Source organism: Salvelinus namaycush, chromosome 35 (assembly GCF_016432855.1).
Source record: "Salvelinus namaycush isolate Seneca chromosome 35, SaNama_1.0, whole genome shotgun sequence".
Classification (NCBI taxonomy): Eukaryota; Metazoa; Chordata; class Actinopteri; order Salmoniformes; family Salmonidae; genus Salvelinus; species Salvelinus namaycush.
In genome coordinates this window covers 28520316-28538386 of record NC_052341.1, presented here as the reverse complement: position 1 = coordinate 28538386, position 18071 = coordinate 28520316, and the positions used below count along the sequence as shown (strand labels likewise).

Here is an 18071-nt window from a genome sequence, read left to right as displayed (position 1 = left end):
GTTCCAAGAGCCCAGCACACTGTCACTTCCCGGTCTTAACACTCCACTGGCTCCTGAAGTGAATGAGCATCCAGTCCTCCGGCCTCCGCGTGTGTGTGTGTGTGTGTGTGTGTGTGTGTGTGTGAGAGACTATATACTTGTTCCCTATTCTTGTGGGGACTTACAAACAAACATTTGACCTACTGGGGACATTTGTTACAGTTTCATCCCCACAAAGTAAAATACTATATCTAGGGGGGGTTTAGGGATAAGGTTAGAAGTTAGAATTAGGTTTAGGAGCTAGGTTTAAGGTTAGGGAAAATAGGATTTTTGACTGAATTGTGGACTGAATTGTGTCCCCCCCCCACAAGGTTAGTTATACAAGACCGTGTGTGTGTGCGTGTCTCTGGCGTGCGTGCGTCAAAATCACCATTGGCCAGCAGATGGTCGTGTGAATGATGTTGGGTGGATAGCCGTTGCCCCACACCGATGTAATAATGAAAAACCTAATCAAATGCCTCAGCCTTGCTCTCACATAAGGCAGGGTGGTTCAAAGTTATTTAAAAAGGGCAGTCACTGTATTATGACAGCAGGCTTCCTGCACTGTCTGCTGGAGCGAGGGAGGCAATCAAATAGCTCCGGCTGAATTAGTCACGCCTCCGGGCCGGCGCTCTAACTAACACGCAGTCCCACGCACTCCTCTCTCTGTCCCGAGTGAAGCAGCACTCCTCTCTCTCAGTCCCGAGGGAAGCAGCACTCCTCTCTCTCAGTCCCGAGGGAAGCAGCACTCCTCTCTCTCAGTCCCGAGGGAAGCAGCACTCCTCTCTCTCAGTCCCGAGGGAAGCAGCACTCCTCTCTCTCAGTCCCGAGGGAAGCAGCACTCCCCTCTCTCAGTCCCGAGTGAAGCAGCACTCCCCTCTCTCAGTCCCGAGTGAAGCAGCACTCCCCTCTCTCTGTCCCGAGTGAAGCAGCACTCCCCTCTCTCTGTCCCGAGTGAAGCAGCACTCCCCTCTCTCTGTCCCGAGTGAAGCAGCACTCCCCTCTCTCTGTCCCGAGTGAAGCAGCACTCCCCTCTCTCTGTCCCGAGTGAAGCAGCACTCCCCTCTCTCTGTCCCGAGTGAAGCAGCACTCCCCTCTCTCTGTCCCGAGTGAAGCAGCACTCCCCTCTCTCTGTCCCGAGTGAAGCAGCACTCCCCTCTCTCTGTCCCGAGTGAAGCAGCACTCCCCTCTCTCTGTCCCGAGTGAAGCAGCACTCCCCTCTCTCTGTCCCGAGTGAAGCAGCACTCCCCTCTCTCTGTCCCGAGTGAAGCAGCACTCCCCTCTCTCTGTCCCGAGTGAAGCAGCACTCCTCTCTCTCAGTCCCGAGTGAAGCAGCACTCCTCTCTCTGTCCCGAGTGAAGCAGCACTCCTCTCTCAGTCCCGAGTGAAGCAGCACTCCTCTCTCAGTCCCGAGTGAAGCAGCACTCCTCTCTCTGTCCCGAGTGAAGCAGCACTCCTCTCTCTGTCCCGAGTGAAGCAGCACTCCTCTCTCTGTCCCGAGTGAAGCAGCACTCCTCTCTCAGTCCCGAGTGAAGCAGCACTCCTCTCTCTCAGTCCCGAGTGAAGCAGCACTCCTCTCTCTCAGTCCCGAGTGAAGCAGCACTCCTCTCTCTCAGTCCCGAGTGAAGCAGCACTCCTCTCTCTCAGTCCCGAGTGAAGCAGCACTCCTCTCTCTGTCCCGAGTGAAGCAGCACTCCTCTCTCTCTGTCCCGAGTGAAGCAGCACTCCTCTCTCTCAGTCCCGAGTGAAGCAGCACTCCTCTCTCTCAGTCCCGAGTGAAGCAGCACTCCTCTCTCTCAGTCCCGAGTGAAGCAGCACTCCTCTCTCTCAGTCCCGAGCGAAGCAGCACTCCTCTCTCTCAGTCCCGAGCGAAGCAGCACTGCTTGCTCTCTGTCCTCTTTAAAAAGAGTAGCACAGTGGGCCTTCATTTTTCAAAGCTAATCTGAAGAAACCGCTGAGGGAGGTGGGCCTGATCATGTCACAATCGCAGACCAAATGAAAGTTATTTGACTTTAATCATACCCCCGCAGATATTCATAATACATTTAATTTCCTTCAGGAAAGGCAATTCCCTCAGCGTGACGGGGAGCTGCAGACACGACAGTTTTAGACCTGGGCAGCGTTGGCGTGGTTCTGTGTTAGTGCATTAGCACCTCTCCCCGACAGCAGGAGTCCTGCGGCTCCAACACTCACCAGGGGGACGGGCTGCCTATCTGCCTGCCTGTCTGTTAGCTAGCATCCCACATCTCTACAGTCTCTCACACACACACTCTCTCCTTTCTCTCACCACTCACTCTATTCACCCTCCCTCGCTCACTTGTGCTCACTCCCTTTCCCAGTCTCCCCCTCGTCTCTCTAACACACAGTCTTGTTCGCTGCCTCTCTCCCCATCTCCATCGCTCTCTTGTTCATGCCCTCCATTTCTCTAATAATGAGCTCACTGCGCTCTTCGAAGTCCGTTTCCGTAAATGTGGTTGGAGGCATGCAGAGGCCGTATCGCAGTAAGTACTCTACGGCCACCGCAGACGTCGGATTGACTATGCAGCGCCTTTTAGGGTGGCGACACCTTTTGTGGAAAACTATCCTTGACCGTTCAAGTTCAGACGGCAGGGAAATTAACTCCACTTGATGTTCCTGAATATTGAAGGAATCTCCTATATTGGATTTATTTCAGTTTAATTCTCTGAATTAAGTTTCGGAGCTTTCAACCACTGCCTCCGGTGTCGAGTTCAGTACAGCATTTCCAATAAATAAAAACTAATAACGTCGCTCATCCTTCCGACATATTTACTAACAGTAATAGCCTACTGTGTGTGGATACACTTGCTGATCAATGCTGCCCTCTAGCTTGATTCTTCTGCACTGCACAGAGACAGCATAAATGTAAAAGCCTACTGTGCAACCGTTGCAGTACTTACAGTCTCCTGTAGAGGTCGCTCAAATACCACTTTAAAAACGTAGGCTACCAAACGATTTGCACCCAGTGTGTTTATGGCTCTGATTATTAGCTGCGGTCAGACATGAAAAGATTATGAGATCCCAATCCATGAGATGATTATAGGCTAATGTTTTTAGATTATATGGGTCACACAACTCCTTGACTCAAATGATTACAACTGTGGACAACGTCATAATAATATGTCTGCGGAGTCCAAAGGTGCGCTTCCTGGAAAATCCCCACATTATCAGACTAAATACAGCCTAACCCGGATCACAGTAAGAGGCGGATTAGCTGTGCTGAAAAAAAACACAGTATTGAGAAAAAGGAAATAGGCGAGAGCTGTGAACTAAGAACCCAAAAACAGCTTTTAGAGGTGCTGGCCCGTAAGGAGTTCATTTCCAACGGAGAAACAAAAGCGAAGGAGCAAATCAAGGGCTTTTGCGTGACCAAGCTAAAACAAATGCCTGGAAACAAGAGCTGCAATGTGTACTGGAGCTTGTCTTCCAACACTGCCCTAACCAGGGAGAGATGATTCAGCACTTTTCAGAGAAGTGCTTTGTGTCCTGTACTTGGGTGGCTTCAGAGATGGAACACCCACTGTCTGAGTCACTGACTTATTATGAGCCTCCAGGAAGACAAAATGAGCTCATTCAAAATGTACTTTTTGTCCCCATATTTTCTCCATATAAAAAGGAGTGCCTCTGTTATTGATGAGAGGAGAAGGGTAATACGCTGCTCCTGTAGGCCACGTCATACAGGAATAACCACACTGTCATCCTTCCGCGTGCCTCTGGTCCTGAGGCTGCGTCCTCCTCTCTGGCCAAGTGATAGGCTGCTGTGAAACAGCAGGGAAATCACATGGGGCAACAGCCAATGAGTTCCCTCAAGGAAAGATCATTGAACTGATTCTTTGGCTGGAATCCAGGAAATTGGGTTCTTACATTCGGGAGGCAGAACAAGGCCCTGACTCCTTCAGTAATGACTGATCTGACACGCTGAGATTGGTGAAAGCAATAGGCTGGAGACCATGCGATCACTTTCAGATCAGTGATTAGCGAGGAAGGAAGGGTGGGTATTTTAAAAGCATTCAATCAGATTAGAGGAAACTAGACAATTACGCAGCTGTGCTGTACAGGAGCAGAGTGGTACAGTGCAAGGCAAAAGCCCTGACTGCATACAGTACACTGGGCAGAGAAATAGCAGCACCGTTGAAGACCTGTCTTGTAGCTCAATGTCCTGAGTATTGACGTCAGATTGGGGACAGTGATACCGTGGGCAGAGAACCCACACAGAAACAGTGCCCGGCAGTGAGCTCATTTAGGTCAAAGCCAGCAGGACAACCCTCGCCCCTCTAGAATACAAATCACCCAGGAAATTCCACAGAATGGAAGTACTTGCCAGCAATGGGGAAAGTGAAACGCTGACTATTAAAAAAAGGTGTGTAAATGAAAGTAAAAGTTCATTTGGCAAAGGTTAAACACATTATGACGGTCAGCGGGGATTAGGCCATCAGTAAAACAGAAACACATATTTTACTTGTTTTCCAACACACGTGCAGTGGAGATTAAAATCACTATTGGTCAATTTCGCACAAGGTCCAACCGAAATTTGACTTCCGCTTTCACACACACCCCCCCCCCCCCCCCTACACGTTACTAACCAAAGTACTACTGAAGAGCGACGCCTACCATTCCAACGACTAATTAAATCTTAATCCATTCCGTTGAGAGCTGTCAATTCCACAGAATGACATTCTTTGTGGTCAACTCACTAGAAATGTTGAATCCATTGTATTCTAGCCAGACTTACCATGCTGTTGAGGTCTGAGTTGTAGCTCCCACAGGGCTGTGTGGTGGTCCCCAAGGGCTCCAGACCCTCCTCGTCCCACATGTAGGTCCCCCCCGAGCCGGAGTCTGAGGGAGACAGGTCGAGGGAAGAGCCGAGGGGGTAGTCTGCACCCCCGGACAGGGCCTGACTAGCACGCCGAGACAACGCCCCTAAGCCCCCTCTACCCCCTAAAACAGAGAGGAGAAAGAAGAGGTTTTACTCACCTGCTACCTCGTCACTGAGGGAGATCTGGTTCATTTGTTTTGGTTAGTATTGTATGTCATTTAGGGACGACTTCCCAGACACAGATAAAGCCTAGTCCTGGATTAAAGCGCATCGTCGATGTTCTCAGTTGACAGTGTTTTCTAGTCCAGGACTAGGCCTAATCTGTGTCTGGGAAACCGTCCCTTAGACTTTAAAGTCAATTATTTGGATTAATGTGAAATCTTACCAGTGAGTCCCATTCCGGCCCAGTCTACACTGTCAGACATGAAGCTGTTTAGGCCCGCCATGGAGGTGCCACCGTGACGGTGGATGACGTCGGCGTTGTCATCATCTGCCAAGACAGAGTGTGATTGGTCGAGCCCTCCATCACGGGCAGGGAGCAGCAGAATGCCGTCTCCTCCGTTCCCCAGGTTGTCAAAGTCGTCCATGTACTCCTCGCTGGTATCGTTGCGCTCCAGGGAGGAGGTGGAGGAGAGGGACATGTCCTCCAGGCCTTCCCCCAGGGGACGCACCTCGCTGGGGGCCGCAGGCTCCTCTTGCAGGCCTTCCGTTAGGCACTCTGGGGTGCTCCCTGGGCTGTCAGTGTTGCTGGATGGGTCTGGGGTGACAGGGGGCGTCTCCACCGAGTTCTTCCTCCCCTCGCTTTCCTCTGTGTTGCCCTGGATCTTCTTGGTGGAGGTTGCCAAGATGGGGCGAGGCTGCTTGATGAGGGAGGGCCGTGTGAGCCTGTAGCTGAGGGCCGAGGGCCTGGTGTTGCAGGAGGCTGAACTGGGTAGTAAGGAATTCCTCAGTGTGTTGGGCGGCAAGATGCAGCTAGCTGTTCCCACCACAGCCCTGCCTGGTGCTAGTCCATGTCCACCCTTACTGAGGTGTAGGCCGTTCCCTCTCCCCGCACTACTCAGCACAGGTGTCGGTCTGGCCAGGGGAGATGTCTTGACCAGTCGGGACTTGGCTAGAGGCCTGGGCAGCTCCTTGGCCAGCTCCGAGGCCCTGTTGAAGGAGTAGGAGCGGATGATGGGCGGCTGGGTGGGGGAGGGGATCCTCTTGACGTGGGTGAGGCTCCGGGAGCGCACCATGTTCTCCTCCGAGGCGGTCTCCAGGCTGTCGCTGGACTGGGAGTGGGACAGGCTGCTGGTCAGGTTGCTGTGGGGGGAACCACAGCTCTGGCCCCGCCTGAGGGAGCCATTCCCAGACACAAACCGTTCATCACCACCCGCTTTGCCGTTGCAGATACTCTGTCCAGACAAAGCCTGTTTGGGGATGGCCTTGTGAGGCCCAGTTTTGGAGGGTATAGTTCTAGGGCAGGTGGAGGATACCACAGAAGCACACCCCCGTACCTTAGCCGTGGCAGGCATGGTGGACGGCTTCTTAATCTCCCGTACCGCCGCTGGTGAGGGCTGCAGTTGTCGGAGGTGATGCCCAGCTCCAGTTCCGCCCTCCTCCCCCTCCTCCACCCCCTTCTCCACAGCTTCTCCTCCTTTCCCCTTCTTCCACTTCAGTGAGAAGGAGGGGGGCATCCGTATTGTCCCGTTCTGCCTGGTGGTGGCAGTGGGTAACCCTTTGCCAGTGGTGCTGGAGACTTGTTGGTGGTGGGACCCATTGGTCAGTGGGGCGGTGCAAGCCACAGCCGCGGGGCGTGAGCCAAACTTGGGCAGCCTGGAGACCATGGTGGGCACGTTGGGAACCGGATCTTCCATCAGCTGCCTGCTGGACCATGGGTGTGCTGGGCTGGCTTGAGCTGTAGCGAGATGGAGGACAACAGAAGGACAGAGAGAAATGGGAGTGAGACGCGAGAGAGGAAAAGCGAGAACAAGAGGAAAAAGAATGAGAAAGGGGAAGAGAGAAATGAAGCTGTGAGAACATGTCGTGCTAAGATTAAACACCCCCAAACATGTTATTTCTAAACACAAATTGATGTTTACAGAGGTAGATGTGAAAGTAACTGTTCAATGTTTCCAGATGTCTATGAAATATGACCAATAATTAATTACAATTAAGAGTGAAATAGTTTTCCTTCCAAATTGTATGTCAAAAATATGCTTTTCTGTGTTGGAAAGGTGTGGGTGTACACAACAGAATGGTGTTGGCGTATAAATCAAATGTTATTTGTCACATGCACCGAATACAACTGGTGTAGACAGCATTGACTTGGTACTGGAACCCCGTGTATATAGCCTCGTTATTATTTTGTAACTTTTTTACTTAGCATTTTCTTACTCTGCATTGTTGGTTAAGGGCTTGTTAGTAAGGATTTCACTGTAAGGTCTACACCAGTTGTATTCGGTGCATGTGACAAATTGTTAGTAACAAGCCCTTAACCAACAATGCAGAGTAAGAAAATGCTAAGTAAAAAAAGTTAACAAAATAATAACGAGGCTATATACACGGGGTTTCAGTACCAAGTCAATGCGCGGGGGTACGGGCTAGTCGAGGTGATTGAGGTCAAATGTACATGTAGGTAGAAGTAAAATGACTATGCATAGATAATAAACAGCGAGTAGCAGCATCGTAAAAAAGGGGGGTCAATGCAAATAGTCCGGGTAGCCATTTGATTAATTGTTCAGCAGTCTTATGACTTGGGGCAGAAGCTGTTAAGGAGCCTTTTAGACCTAGACTTGCAGCTTGCTGTCCGGTAGCAGAGAGAACAGTCTATGACTTGGGTGGCTGAACTCTTTGACAATTTTTTAGGGCCATTCTGACACCGCCTGGTATAGAAGTCCTGGATGGCAGGAAGCTTTGCCCCAGTGATGTACTGGGCTGTTTAGGACACCATATTACCGCCAACCTGGCAGTCATGAACGCAGTAAGATTCTACATGACTGTCGAGTCATGGTAATCTCCTTTAACACACACTGGTACGCAGGGCTCTATTGTCCCTCTAGCCACTCTGACACCAATGCATTAATGCAAATGGAAAACTCACCGTGCTGTGATTGATCAATGTGAAGAAAGAAGTTCAACAATAGGTTGAAAGAGTGGAAAACATGGTCGTTGTGGGCTAACAACGAAATGGACAGCGATTTCTAAGTGGATGATTCATTCACAACACACATATGCATATTAGCGCTCACGCATAAGCATAGGCCTATACATGAGCCCGAAAAAACTAACTATTAAAATAATGATTATGCCGTTGTAACATAGCCAACAGTATATTACACTTGGAAGAAAAAAAAATGTAATACTGATTTAAGATCTTTGGTACATAATTTGTCTAGCCCAAATGAAACAAAATCAGATTTAGCCTAGTAATAGGGCTTTTTCCCCCATAATTAATAGACGGACATTACTTTTAGCTAGAGCAACTCTCACCGTGTTTCCATATCCGCCCCTCTCCTTCATTCCCTTCTCCAGCTCGCAGAGAGGGGCTGTCAACAGTACGCAGCATTGTGAAAACATGTTACTATCGACGTTCCCGAACAGATTTCACATGGTTTCCCAAGTGACGCACTGGGTAGCTAAAGGAACAGGTTTGGAGAGCCCATGGCATACACAGTTTGGGCAAAATATAATCTGTGGCACAACAAAATAAATCGGCGAAGCCTACCTTTTCAAACATTGTCATACGAAGATAAACAGAGAAATTACAGATTTTTTAAAAACCGTATCGCGCTCATCGGCCATAAACATTACACAAGTTGGAAATCGCAAATTCAACAATGAGTGGTTTGGAAGGAAGTGAGCACAACAAGGTGAGTCCAAAAATGTATTGTATGCTGCTGCATAAATTATGTAATTTGCCAGGGAGGTATGTATATTGCCGATAAGAAAGTAATATTAAGTGTATGTTTGGTAGTAACCTGTTAGTAGCCCATGTGCCTCACGCTAATAATTTGGTCCCTTCTCCCCTCTTTCATCTAGTGTTCTGACTTGGTGGTGCACATGTAGACTATAGCCTGTTTTAGAGAAATGTAACCAAATATTGTAAGAGCTTTCATTGTCTGCTTATATGGCCTCGTTATTTATCCTACGGTTCTGACTTGGTGTTCAGGGAGAACACTAAGAACGGCCCATGTTCTGAATTCTGTCGCTGTACATTTCAACGATTGCCTCTTATCCGCTCGTCGTCCCCTTATGCCATAGTTTGTACATCTCAAATTGTCAGTAGAAACTACATTTGTTTAAGCAAGTCAGCCATGTTTTTTTGTTTTTTTATAAAGGCAGTAAATGAGGCTGAATGAACTGTAGCAATGGTAAGGTGTTGGGACTCTGCTGTTGGGACAGTTTTATGTAGGCCCTGACAGTTTCTGGGCACAGTTTGTCACCGTTATAGAGCAATTAATGTATTGTTTAGTGTTGTGTAGTGTAGTGGCTTTGCTGGCATGCATACATTTTTTATTTTCTTGCCCCACCAAGATTTACATGCTAAAAATCGCCACAGCAATAGCCAATAGACGCATCATGCAGCCCATATATCTTTTGATTTCTAAGGCATTCTAAGGTTTGTATCATTCACAAATAAAAGTTGTCAAATAACTCAAAATCTAGCATATAAAACCTGTTTCAAATGATCACTTTTACACTCAACATTGCCACTTCACATGCGCGCACTCTCGCTCTGGAATGGGAAAAATATCCTAACTATTTTATTTCAGCTCATTTCAATTATATTCTTCTTACTATAAAAAGGCATGTATTTATAAGCATATCTTGTCTGCTAAATGAACAAAACTTACAGCCTAAGGCATGGCGCATAGCCAGGGAATAAAATATGAGTTGGCTTACTCTGAAATAAAAAAAAATCATATCATGTTTCTTTAAACCTAATAATGCATTTACTGTGATTACGTACATTCAATTTCTTTACTCAACTTTTTAAAATGTAGATGTTCCAAAAGGCACTCACTTCAGAGGCTTGTATGCTGCTTGTATGAGTGGAGCATGGAGATGCTAAACATGTTAACTTCTTTGGGGTAGGGGGCAGTATTTTCACGTCCGGATGAAAAGCATGCCCAGAGTAAACTGCCTGCTACTCAGCCATAAAAGCTAGAATATGCATATAATTATTAGATTTGGATAGAAAACACTCTGAAGATTCTAAAACTGTTTGAATGATGTCTGTGACATATGGCAGGCAAAAACCTGAGAAAAAATCCAACCAGGAAGTGGGAAATCTGAGGTTTGTAGTTTTTCAACTCATTGCCTATCGAATACAGTGTCTATGGGGTCATATTGCACTTCCAAAGGCTTCCACTAGATGTCAACAGTCTTTAGAACCTTGTTTGAGGCTTCTACTGTGAAGTGGGGGCGAATGAGAGGGGATTGAGTCAGAGGTCTGCCAGAGAGGCATGAGCTGACCCCGCGTGTTCACGTGATAGTTAGCTTGTGTTCCATTGCAATTCTACAGACAAAGGCATTCTCCGGTTGGAACATTGAAGATTTATGTTTAAAACATCCTAAAGATTGATTCTATACATCTTTTGACATGTTTCTACGGCCTGTAACGGAACCTTTTGACTTTGTCTGCACCTAGTGATCGCGCCTCATGAATTTTGATTACTAGGCTAAAAGCGCAAACAAAAAGGAGGTATATTTGGACATAAATGATGGACATTATCGAACAAAACAAACATTTATTGTGGAACTGGGATTCCTGGGAGTGCATTCTGATGAAGATCAAAGGTAAGTGAATATTTATAATGCTATTTCTGACTTCTGTTGACTACACAACATGGCGGATATCCGTTTGGCTTGTTTTGGTCTCTGAGCGCCGTACTCAGATTATTGCATGGTGTGCTTTTTCCGTAAAGTTTTTTTGAAATCTGACACAGCGGTTGCATTAAGGAGAAGTGGATCTAAAATTCCATGCATAACTTTTAGTATCTTTTAGCAATGTTATTATGAGTATTTCTCTAAATTGATGTGGCTCTCTGCAAAATCACCGGATGTTTTGGAACTACTGAACATAACGCGCCAATGTAAACTCAGTTTGGATATAAATATGAACTTTACTGAACAAAACATACATGTATTGTGTAACATGAAGTCCTATGAGTGTCATCTGATAAAGATCAAAGGTTAGTGATTCATTTAGTTAGTGACTCTATTTCTGCTTTTTGTGACTCCTCTCTTTGGCTGGAAAAATGGCTGTGTTTTTCTGTGACTTGGCTCTGACCTAACATAATCGTTTGATGTGCTTTCGTCGTAAAGCCTTTTTTGAAAATCGGACACTGTGGCTGCATTTACAACAAGTGTATCTTTAAAATGCTGTAAAATACTTCTATGTTTGAGGAAATTTAATTATAGGATTTCTGTTGTTTTGAATTTGGCGCCCTGCAGGTTCACTGGCTGTTGACAAGGTACCGTCCCACATACCCTAGTGAGGTTAATAGCTTACAAACGGTAGGCAATTAAGGTCACAGTTATGAAAACTTTGGACACTAGAGGCCTTTCTACTGACTCACCAAAAGACAGATGCCCAGGGTCCCTGCTCATCTGCGTGAACGTGCCTTAGACAAGGAGGCATGAGGACTGCGGATTTGGCAAGGGCAATAAATTGCAATGTCCGTACTATGAGACGCCTAAGACAGCAGGGACATCTGATCGTCTTCGCATTGGCAGACCACATGTAACACCTGCACAGGATTGGTACATCCGAACATCACACCTGCGGGAGAGGTACAGGATGGCAACAACTGCCCGAGTTACACCAGGAATGCACAATCCCTCCATCAGTGCTCAGACTGTGTGCAATAGGCTGAGAGAGGCTGGACTGAGGGCTTGTAAGCCTGTTGTAAGGCAGGTCCTCACCAGACATCGCCGGCAACAACGTCGCCTATGGGCACAAACCCACCGTCGCTGGACCAGACAGGACTGGCAAAAAGTGCTCTTCACTGATGAGTCGCAGATTTGTCTCACCAGGGGTGATGGTCGGATTTGCGTTCATAGTCGAAGGAATGAGCATTACACCGAGGTCTGTACTCTGGAGCGGGATCGATTTGGAGGTGGAGGGTCCGTCATGGTCTGGGGCGGTGTGACACAGCATCATCGGACTGAGCTTGTTGTCATTGCAGGCAATCTCCACGCTGTGCGTTACAGGGAAGACATCCTCCTCCCTCATGTGGTACCCCTCCTGCAGGCTCACCCTGACATGACCCTCCAGCATGACAATGCCACCAGCCATACTGCTCGTTCTGTGCATGATTTCCTGCAAGACAGGAATGTCAGTGTTCTGCCATGGCCAGCGAAGAGCCTGGATCTCACTCCCGTTGAGCACGTCTGGGACCTGTTGGATCAGAGGGTGAGGGCTAGGGACATTCCCCCCAAAAATGTCTGGGAACTTGCAGGTGCGTTGGTGGAAAAGTGGGGTAACATCTCACAGCAAGAACTGGCAAATCTGGTGCATTCCATGAGGAGGAGATGCACTGCAGTACTTAATGCAGCTGGTGGCCACACCACGTACTGACTTACTTTTGATTTTGACCCCCATTTTATTCAGGGACACATTATTCAATTTCTTTCAGTCACATGTCTGTGGAACTTGTTCAGTTTATGTCTTAGTTGTTTAATCTTGTTATGTTCATACAAATATTTACACATGTTAAGTTTGCTGAAAATAAAACGCAGTTGACAGTGAGAGGAATTTATTTTTTTTGCTGAGTTTATGTACCATCACCGTGGGGACGACATCATCGATGCACTTATTGGTGATGCTGGTGAATGATGTGGTACTCCTCAATGTAAATCGTATGAATCCCGTAACATATTCCAGTCTGTGGTAGAAAAACAGTCCTGTAGCTTAGCATCTCCATCATCTGACCACTTTCATATTGAGTGAGTCACTGGTACTTCCTGCTTTAGTTTTTGCTTCAAAGTAGGAATCAGGAGGATAGAATTATGGTCAGATTTGCCAAATGGAGGGCGAGGGAAAGCTTTATATGAGTCTCTGTGTGTGGCGTAAAGGTGGTCTAGGTTTTTTTCCTGCTCTGGTTGCACATGTGACATGCTGGTAGAAATTAGGTGAAAAGGATTTACGTTTTCCTGCATTAAAGTCCCCGGCCACTAGGAGTGCCACTTCTGGATGAGCATTTTCTTGTTGGCTTTATACAGCTCTGAGTGCGGTCTTAGTGCCAGCATCGGTTTGTGGTAGTAAATAGACCGCTATTAAAAATATAGATGAAACTTAAAATAGTTTAGTCTACAGCTTATCATGACGTACTCTACCTCAGGCGAGGAAAACCTTGAGACTTCCTTCATATTAGAGATCGCGCACCAGCTGTTATTTCGGTCATAAGAGACAGCAGCAGAAATATTATCTACAAGAGAAGCAACAAACAGGAACACACAAAATAGCACAATTGGTTAGGAGCCCGTAAAAACGGCAGCCATCCCCTAAAGCGCCATTATAAAAGGTTCATTACAAATATTAATGTGAGTAGACCGCTGGAAAAAGCAAGCATTTTAGAAATGGTCTGTTTGAGATACAAGTTTGAGTTTTATTTTTTTTAAGTGTTTTTTCAATAATTTATGTTTTGGCAACAAATAGAAGTATAGGACAAGTCAACAACATAATTTGCCCATTAAAGTACCCTGCTGTTGAAAAGACTAGGCTGTGAGCAGACTTGGGATGGGCAGGAACAGAGTCAGGGCTTGTCAGAGCACAACCACATCTCCACATACACATGCATACCAGATACCACACCCTTAATTATCCCAATGCTACTCACCCAATGCTACTCAGCCAACAGGAGCCTAGTTCCCGAGTGTATTTACCTTAACCTTTAGGCTAAATCCTTCCGTCACCCTCGCATGCAATGTCAAAGTTACAGTATAAAAATTTAAAAAACACAGAAAGAGATTCAATGTACTAACATGCATGAAAGTTCAGTGATGGATGTGGTTGAACAGGATTTGCTACTCTGAGGACAAGTTCAGCGCAGCCTGAAGCTGTGGGGAGACATACAGTGAAGATAGAGGAGAGGAGTAAAGTCTACGGTCACGTCCCAAATGGCACCCTCTTCCCTATCGGCGCTGGTCAAAAGTAGTGCACTACATAGGGAATATGGTGCTATTTGGGACGCATATACTATGTCTACGGGAGACTGATAATAGGCTGGATGATGCCCAGTGGGCATGGAGGATGATAGGCAGGCGGGTAGGGGCTGGCATGTGTTCACAGGGGTACCACCAAACAGGGGTCTTTATTATTTAAAAAGGTACATGTGCCAGGGGCAAGAGGGGCATGCGGTCCTCCCCCCTAAAACCACGAGATGACAACGTGGCCATGGATGTGCCAGACACCGTATGACGACGGTAAATCATTCCCAAGGGGTTCGAAGCACAAAGTATCGATTCAGTAGAGAACGAAGATTAGGCCATCGGGCCCCTCAGAAGGTGGTTCTCCAAAACATCCATAGGCCTATGTGCAGTCACGTATTTCGAGTCTTATTGCGAAATACCACAGCAGTGAGAAACTCAAACTGTCTCTGTGCATCGTTTACCTTGATTTTCGTAGCAATGACTCTGCAATGAGCTCTGTTTACAAAGAGAGGCGATAGGGATTCAGTAACGAGAACTTGTACCACTGATATCAAAACATCTCCCTATCACTGCTTCCTACACAATCAATTTTCAGTTGCATTTGTGAGGTCCTTAATAATATGCACAAGTAGTAACTATATAGCACATTTGATTAGCTACTAGTGCTGCTGAGGCACTACGACCTATATATAACACGGCAGAGGAGATGTGCTCACTGACTGGGGAAATCCATTAGGGGGCCACTCAGCAATCAGTGTAGGCTAGCACTGGCTCAAAGCCATCAGCCCCTTCTCATCAAGAGTAATGGCAGTGGGCAGGGGTGAATGACAGCGACAGACAGAGACAGAGGAAATGTGTGTGTGTTTGTGGCAGTAAACTAAGTAAGCTATGCTGCATACTGCAGGGGAAAGTTGCTGCAAGGTTGGCCAAGGACAGGGATTGCTTGCAGATGAATGGGTTTGCACAGGGTGCCAATGAGCTTAAGCCTCCATATACACTCTACACTGGGCACCTGGCTGCAACCAACACTCTCCACCTCAGGGGTTCCCAACCTTTTCACCCCCAGGGGCCACTTGTTGTTTATTGAGATGGCCTATATTAAAATACACCACCAGCTTGACACTTGTTTAATTTGGGGAACAACTTTTAGGTAGGCTAATATATAAATAATAAGAAATTATTATTATAAAATCAATTCTTGACCCGATTTTCCCAAATATTATTCTGCTACCAAATGTTTTATTAAAACGTATATCAACTCAACTTAATTATACATACTCTTTTACAGAAAGTGAATAGATAAATTGAGAGTGACAGTCACACATTGTGTAAGATAACTTCCCGAGCAAAGTCCAGTTTCTATGACTCCTCGAATTTAGAAGCTTCTGAATGTCAGAGCCAAACCTAATATATTCCCGTGTGCATCAGCCGCGTCTTCCTCGGGCATTTTACAGCTCGTTTCTAGCTTAAAGCATTGTGGATATACGCATCGTTTGAGAACGGTAGAAAAAAAATATTTTTTTCCCCTCAAATCAAGGAAGGCTGCAGTGACCTCCAGGCTGCAGTGACCTCCAGGCTGCAGGCAGCAGGCAGCCCACGAGCACAGGATTGCATGAGCAGTGAGATCTTTTGCAGCCATCTATAAACACTTTCACAGGTCCAGGCTTCACTTTTCCACTGCTTGCAACATGAGTACATGTGGAGCTTAGAGGTCAATTTGACTCTCCTTCCATCACCTTGGCTGTTAGAAATATAATAAATAGTGATTCTATGACTACGGTTACAGTATTCACTTCTCTCATATGACAAGGCTGCAGGAGTTCAGCCAGTATCGTTAGTTTGCGACCGACCCCAACCTGGCTTGTGACCAATGAGGCCAACTCTAGTGGCACACACTGACCCACTTCTCTCCCACGCCTTCTCCCCGCTTAAGTTAAATTGAAGGCCCAACGTACGATACCCCACCACCTCCTACTAGCCAGCAGAGTTTAACCCCACTTCAACAGCAGGTCAGACTAAACCGGGTCACAGGCAGGCCAGCCAAAGCCTCATTAACAGAAATTCCAGGGGACATCACTCTTTCACAGGCATCAATGTCAATATCTCTGCGACAGATCACCTTTAAAAAAAAAAAATTGAAACAGCACACACAGTACAGCAGGAGAAACAGCTTCACCAGCACACACACGGCATAGAATGGGCCAGAACACCACACAGAAAGCCCTTGAGAAGTCTAGGCAGTTGGGCAGCGGTACTATTGAGCAGTGTGAGATCTATTACAACTGTGGGACACATTAAAGCTTTCAGCAACACAGGAAGATGTGATGCTTTATGCTCATACATTCCTCGGAACCCTGTTTAGCCAATGAACCCTCCCCAGTGATGACTTCCAGTGGTACGGCAACAAGAATCACGTGGTGGATGAATCCATACATGGGTTAATGGATGAATAGGCACGGGGGGAGGAGAAATGCAGGCCTACAGTCTCTCGGCCTATAGATTAGCACTTTTGAGGCAGCCTGGCGTCTTACGTTTTTATACCTGAACTATTGTTTCACCACAAACAGCCTACTGAATTGGGAATGGTGTGGATGCCCACCAATGCTTGCCCTCTACTTCATTCTCATTTCAGAGACAGTCATGCCATCACGTCTTTAGACAGCAAGGTGTAGGCTACCTGCGGCCAAACCACAGGGAAACTAAGACCATTCATCTGTCCCTATCAGGAGGTAGACAATATTCTGATGGGAGTTAGGCCTAGATATCGGATAGAAATAGTCTTGAAAAGTTTAAAGATGGATAGATGAGCACCGCATGGGCACCGAACAGTTGGCTCCCTTCAGCCCTATGACTCCCACTGGTCACATTGTCAGCTTGAGCGCAGCAGCAGCAGACCAGCGGCAGCAGACCAGCAGCCTGGCTGGAGCCATCATTTTATCGACCAATGCCTTTTTATATGCCCAAGTGTCTGCTTTTCAGAGAGCATTTAAAGCATGCTTTTCCAGACTGTCTGTCTGACTCAACAGCGTTCTGTACACACACACACACATCAACCAGAGACGTGAAACGAGTTGTCTTTTTAAAACCAGATCATTTTACTTCAGGGTTCAAGGTTAGAATTGTTAAGACATCTTTATTTTTTACTTTGCGTATCACTTTCAGAGTTCAATCGACATATCAGCGGATGTGGTTCGCTCACGAAAAACTCAATGTATTGAGTGGCTGTGATTGAACATCTTGTCTACTAGACATGTACAAAAATGCAGTGGACACTTCTGAAGCCACAAAAACAGAAATCTACCTAAATGAGCCTAATTCTAGGCAATATAGAACTGAAACAGTACGGCTGCCTCCCTTTCTCCATGACCTACTACACTGTCTGGCCACAATAAGCAATCCATCACAGAAGTCTTATCCTTAGCTCGTGCACGACCATTAGGCTAACATCTATCTATAAGTGGCTCTCACCCCCAGGGCAAAGGGCCCTCTAGTCCGGAGGGAGAAGGTCACCCAGGGAGCACAAGCAGAGTTTTAAAAAGGGCCGCAGGGTTCACTGCAGCAGCACTCTTCTAGTCTGTAACTGAGGAGGACGGGAGAACAGACACACCACTCCCTTAAACCACAAACCACAATGGCCCTGGTCAAAAAGGAGTGCAGAAAACAGGGAACAGGATGCCAGCTGGGACTTAACCCAGGTCTTTGTTCAATAAATAGATCAAAAAGACCTCTTCATCATCCTCTGCATTGTAACAGAGTTATTGTGTCTAATACTAGACATTGCAATGTGCCGACGTGAATGTCATGTTATTTTAGGGAACCTTTCTTTCTGGGCCTGTGTGACAATGTGGGATTGTGAAGTGCCTCTGATGTTCAGGGCTCCCGAGTGGAGCATCGGTCTAAGGCACTGCATCTCAGTGAATGAGGCGTCACTACAGACCCTGGCTCGATTCGAGGCTGTATCACAACCGGCCGTGATTGGGAGTCCCATAGGGCTGCGCACAATTGGCCCAGTGTCGTCCGGGTTAGGCCGTCATTGTAAATAAGAATTTGTTCTTGACTGACTTGCCTCGTTAATTAAAAA

The 18071-nt window shown here is 46.8% G+C and overlaps 1 protein-coding gene across 1 annotated transcript in view; it reads right to left on the bottom strand.

The window, feature by feature from the left end:
* Positions 1–18071, bottom strand: part of LOC120029487 (serine-rich coiled-coil domain-containing protein 2-like) — a 94533-nt gene that overhangs the window by 57455 nt on the left and 19007 nt on the right. The window contains exons 2-3 of the mRNA XM_038974727.1: positions 5238–6749; positions 4769–4974 (exon numbers count right to left, since the gene is read on the bottom strand). Of these exons, the coding sequence (XP_038830655.1) occupies positions 4769–4974; positions 5238–6708 (1677 nt within the window). The 5' untranslated portion in view covers positions 6709–6749. The remainder of the gene's footprint in view (positions 1–4768; positions 4975–5237; positions 6750–18071) is intronic.